Raw genomic sequence first — 4,839 nt, forward strand, 5'->3', positions numbered from 1 at the left:
CCTCGTGATCCGCCCGTCTCGGCCTCCCAAAGTGCTGGGATTACAGGCTTGAGCCACCGCGCCCGGCCTTCTGTTACTTACTTTGTAAGAGAAGCAATATATACTTGAATACAATTATATACAATAAAAAGTTAAAATTCTTACTTCTCCTTCACTACCCCTCACTCTCCCACTCACCACAGATAAACATTTTTAACAGTTTGGCATAGGCCAGGCATGGTGTCTCATGCCTGTAATCCCAGCACTTTGGGAGACTGAGGCAGGAGGATGGCTTGAGCGCAGGAGTTCGAGACCAGCCTGGGCAACATAGTGAAACCCCATCTCTACAAAAAATACAAAAATTAGCTGGGTATGGTGGTGTGTGCCTGTAGTTTCAGCTACTTGGGAGGCTGAGGTGGGAGGATCATCTGAGCCCAGGGAGGTCGAGGCTGCAGTGAGCCATGATCATGCCACTGCACTGCAGTCTGGGTGACAGAGTGAGACCCTGTCTCAAAAAAAAAAAGTAAAACCAGTTTGGGGTAAAACCACTTTCCAGACATTTTCTATCAATAAGTGCATGTACACTTTAAAAAAATATGAATTATATTATATACATTATTCAGAAACTGGCTTTTAAAATCTAATGGTGTTTCATAGCCAGAATTCCAAGTCAATATATATAAGGTTGTCTCATTTAATGGTTGCAAAGTATTCTACAGTATGAACAGAATAGTATTTATTAGATCAGTTCCCTGTTGATGGACATTTTCGTTGCTTCAGTTTTTTACTATGTTGACAGATGCTGCACTATCCTTATACACCTTTGTGCACACACATGCTAGGATGTCTGTAGGATAAATTCCTACAAGTGGAATTGCTGGGTCAAAGGGTGTTTGCATTAACATTGGTAGAACCCTCAAATTCTCACCCCCTAAGACTGTATCATTTATGGTCACAACCAAAAAGAGACTATTAAGGCCATTCATTATTACCTCTCTGCGCTTGGCTTCATTCTTCCTGTATTTGTTGAAGCAGTGGCACAGGATGTTCCCACAGCAGCAAGCCACATGCACTAGAGGGCCCTCTTTGCCCAGGCTCAAGCCAGATGACACTGCCAGCACCAAGGTGATGGTTTTGATAACCAGAGTCCACTTACCCAAATAGCCCCTAATAATGAAACCACTCAAGATAGTTTTTATCTGCAGGTCAAAGAAAGAAAGATTGAATATAGACTAAGGAAGTCAACAAGGTTAAGAAGCAAAAATCTGGACTTCATTATAGAAACTGCACCTTTGGAATAAGTGACATATAAATGCTTGACCTACAGTGATCCCTGTTTGGAAGGGAGCCCAGGAGCCGAAGAAAGCAAGAACTCTTCTTTAAGTTTTCATGTTCTCCCTCTTTTTAGGGGGAGGGGAGTGATAGCTAGACCAGGATGTATTGTAAGTATGAGAGTGTGCATATATGAAGGAGGAGCTGGTGAGGGAGGGATAGGTGTTTGCCTCATGTTACAACGTGGTAGCCCAAGAGGCATGTTTTGAGAAGACAAGGCTAATGTCCCTGAAACAACCTTAAAGGTTAGGTATAGTCTTGATTCCCTGGCTTTAAAAAAAAAAAAAAAAAAAAAAGTGACTTATTACCTGGTCAGGAAACGGGGAAGGGCAAAGTCATCCTGGTAATCTAAGTCTCAGTGTCTTCAGTCACTGTCAAGCAATCTAAGCCAAAAGTAGTTAGAAACAGGGTTTTAACCACCCCATGTAGCCTAAATCATACTGTGGGAAAGGTACCAAATGATTTTCTTTCTTTTGCTCTGAAAAGCTGACAATAACATTGCTTTTCAGAATCTTGGGATATACTCTGGAAGCTTTTGGATAGTGAACAGGGTAGGTTTTCAGCGCCTGGCTCAACAGGAACCCTCAGGAGGCTAAGAATCAACTCCCTTTAATTTCCAGGTAGCCCAGGCTGAGAGGGACTTGTGGAAAGACCTAGGCCTTAAAGGGCCTCAGGATCCGATCCTGTTTAACATTCATCAAATTGTGGTATGTGCTGGAATACATATTAAGAGATTTTAACCAAAAAGTATTCATATTGTAACCATTTATAAACCATTTTAACAGACTCACCTCAGGGATTCCAGAGCCACAGGCATAAGGCGCAAACACCTTGACAAGAGATACGGCAAGGAAGGCAAATAGGAGAGCCCAGAGGACGTACATGAAATAATTGACTATGTAGGCAAAGGCTCCCTGGAACAGGGGGAAAAAGAAGCTTGTTTTAGCCTAGACGGCTTCAGTGAGACATGCAGCTCTTCTGAGTAATGTTTTTTTCAGGAAAAAAAAAGTCCAAAAAAACAAACAAAAAAAAACAAACAAAAAAAACCACCAAGATTAAATTGTTCAAGATGTTTCTTTCTGAATTGTCAACTACTGAAACACTGTCAGGCCACCTAGTACTGAAAATGAGATGCTTTGCTATACCCAAAGGAAATTTACCATGGATTCTAAGGATGAACAAGGAAAAGAGCAAACTGAAAACCTTGAAACAAAATTCTCTTTCTATATGAGTGCTTTGATGGGTTTTGTAGTCAAATATATACGATTCCATGTCATTTTACCAAGAGTCTTAAGAGCACCTCCTCCCCCTTTTTTGGAATGGCTGAACCTTGGCTTCACATTTCAAGTGAAGAGCAGATCTAAAGTTCCACTAAATTCACCTTTGGCTACCTACCTTGGTGCCAAATTCTCATAGTTTATAGTAACAAAATTTTGAGTGTTTGGTTTTCTTTACTTTTAAAATTGTTTATTGTATGTATTTAAGGTGTACAACATGATGTTTTATATATATACACAGTGAATTTGTTACCACATTGAAATAAACTTACACGCGAATCACCTTCCATAGTTACCTTTCTTTGTATGTGAGGTTAAGAGCATCTAAAATCTACTCTTAGCAAATTTTTAGTATACAGCATTATTAACTCTGCTGTACATTAGCTCTCTAGATTTATTCACCCTACCTTACTGCAAATTTGTACCCTTTGGCTCACTTCTCCCCATTTCCTCCTCCTCCATGCCCCACGTAACCACCATTCTGCTCTCTGGTTCTGTTTACTCAGCTTTCTTTTTTAGAGTCCACATATAACTACATCTTCAAGAAAATTTTAGTACCACAGACTCAGCAACAACCATATAAATAGAAAGTTTCGGACCCTGGCAATACCAGATACAAATAAATAAAATGGAAACAACTATTTTTAAAATGGAAAGAATATACTTTTTGAGACTATTCCCCTGTGATAAATGAAGCATGCCACAAAAGAAATCTAGCTCTGACCAGCAGGAAAGATTCATCCATATTAAAGGGCCTGCAAATAGTCATGTCTTACAAAAAAAGCAATTTGATTAGGAAGTTATGCTTACTGGTAGAAATATTATGAATTGCAACTCGCTCAACTTACATAAAATACAAAACTCAATGGACTTTTGACTTTTCAAAACACAAAACACCATTAAAGTAACTCACTGAACTAGACAAAGAGAACCAGAATGCTCAGGAATTTTCTGAGTTGTAAATTTGACACAGGTTTTCCATTATCTTAGGCCCTCAGAGGAACACATGATTGCTCTTTCTTTGCCTTTCCAATGTCGCTAAGGAGGAAGAAGACTGCAGAGGTAGGAAACATAGAGGGTAAAGGAGTGAAAGGAAAAGTAACTCAAACTGGCCAGAGGCAGAGACCAGGAGGCCAATTTCCTGCCATTTGGAGAAGGCTTCTTAAAACCTAGAGGAGGCCGAGGCAGGTGGATCACGAGGTCAGGAGATCAAGACCATTCTGGCTAACATGGTGAAACCCCGTCTCTACTAAAAAATACAAAAAGCTAGCCGGGCGAGGTGGTGGGCACCTGTAGTCCCAGCTACTCGGGAGGCTGAGGCAGGAGAATGGCGTGAATCCGGGAGACGGAGTTTGCAGTGAGCCAAGATCGTGCCACTGCACTCCAGCCTGGGCGACAGAGCGAGACTCCATCTCAAAAAACAAAACAAAAAAAACGAAACCTAAAGGACTCTTTCCCCAGGGAAGGATTTCATTCATAAAAAAGAAGAGCCGGAGAAATTTGTCACCTGAGCAAATCTCAAGCTCCAGTTTTAAAGTAACTGTTGGAACACTTACACACATATAAAGGGGCAGCATGAGGGAGCCCTGCAGTGATAGAACAGTTCTAAATCTTGACTGTGGTGGTGGTTAAACAAATGTCCACATGGGATAAAATTGCAATGAACTACATGCGTGTGTGCATACACACACACAAAAATACATACATAAATCAATGTGTGTAAAACTGGTGAAATAAAGCCTGTGGATTGTACCTATGTCAATTTTCTGGTTTTGCTGTGGTACTACAGTTACGCAAGCTGTTGCCACTGAGGGAGGGAAGGCTCGGGGGAAAGGTACTGAGGACCTCCTTGTACACTGTTTTGCAACTTCCTATGAATCTGTAATTACTTTTGTGTGTGTGTGTGTGACAGGATCTCATTCCATTGCCCAGGCTGGAGTGCAGTGGCACTATCATTGCTCATTACAGCCTGTATCTCCTGAGTTCAGGGAATCCTCCCACCTCACCTTCTGAGTAGCTGGGACTATAGGTGGTTGCTACCATGCCCAGTTTTTTTATTTTTAGACACAGGGGTCTTGCTATATTGCCCAGGCTGGCCTCAAACTCCTGGCCCCAAGGGATCCTCCCTCCTCAGCCTCCCAAAGTGCTGGGATTCCAGGCATGAGGCACACCTCACTCAGTCCTTGGAGGAGAGGATTTTTTTTTTTTTTTTTTTTTTTTTTGTTGGGGCCCCTCCCCCCCCCCCCGGGGG

The 4,839-nt window shown here is 41.7% G+C and overlaps 1 protein-coding gene across 1 annotated transcript in view; it reads right to left on the minus strand.

Annotated features, from left to right (window-relative positions):
• CLCN5 (Cl-/H+ antiporter 5) overlaps window positions 1-2,225 on the minus strand; it is a gene marked incomplete at its 5' end in the record, with an annotated part of 19,123 nt that extends 16,898 nt beyond the window's left edge. The window contains 2 exons of the mRNA XM_017895204.1: window positions 972-1,178; window positions 2,103-2,225. Coding sequence (XP_017750693.1) covers window positions 972-1,178; window positions 2,103-2,225 — 330 coding nt within the window. The remainder of the gene's footprint in view (window positions 1-971; window positions 1,179-2,102) is intronic.
• Between the last annotated feature and the right edge of the window lie 2,614 nt (window positions 2,226-4,839).

This window comes from Rhinopithecus bieti, unplaced genomic scaffold, assembly GCF_001698545.2.
Source record: "Rhinopithecus bieti isolate Rb0 unplaced genomic scaffold, ASM169854v2 scaffold_26759, whole genome shotgun sequence".
Classification (NCBI taxonomy): Eukaryota; Metazoa; Chordata; class Mammalia; order Primates; family Cercopithecidae; genus Rhinopithecus; species Rhinopithecus bieti.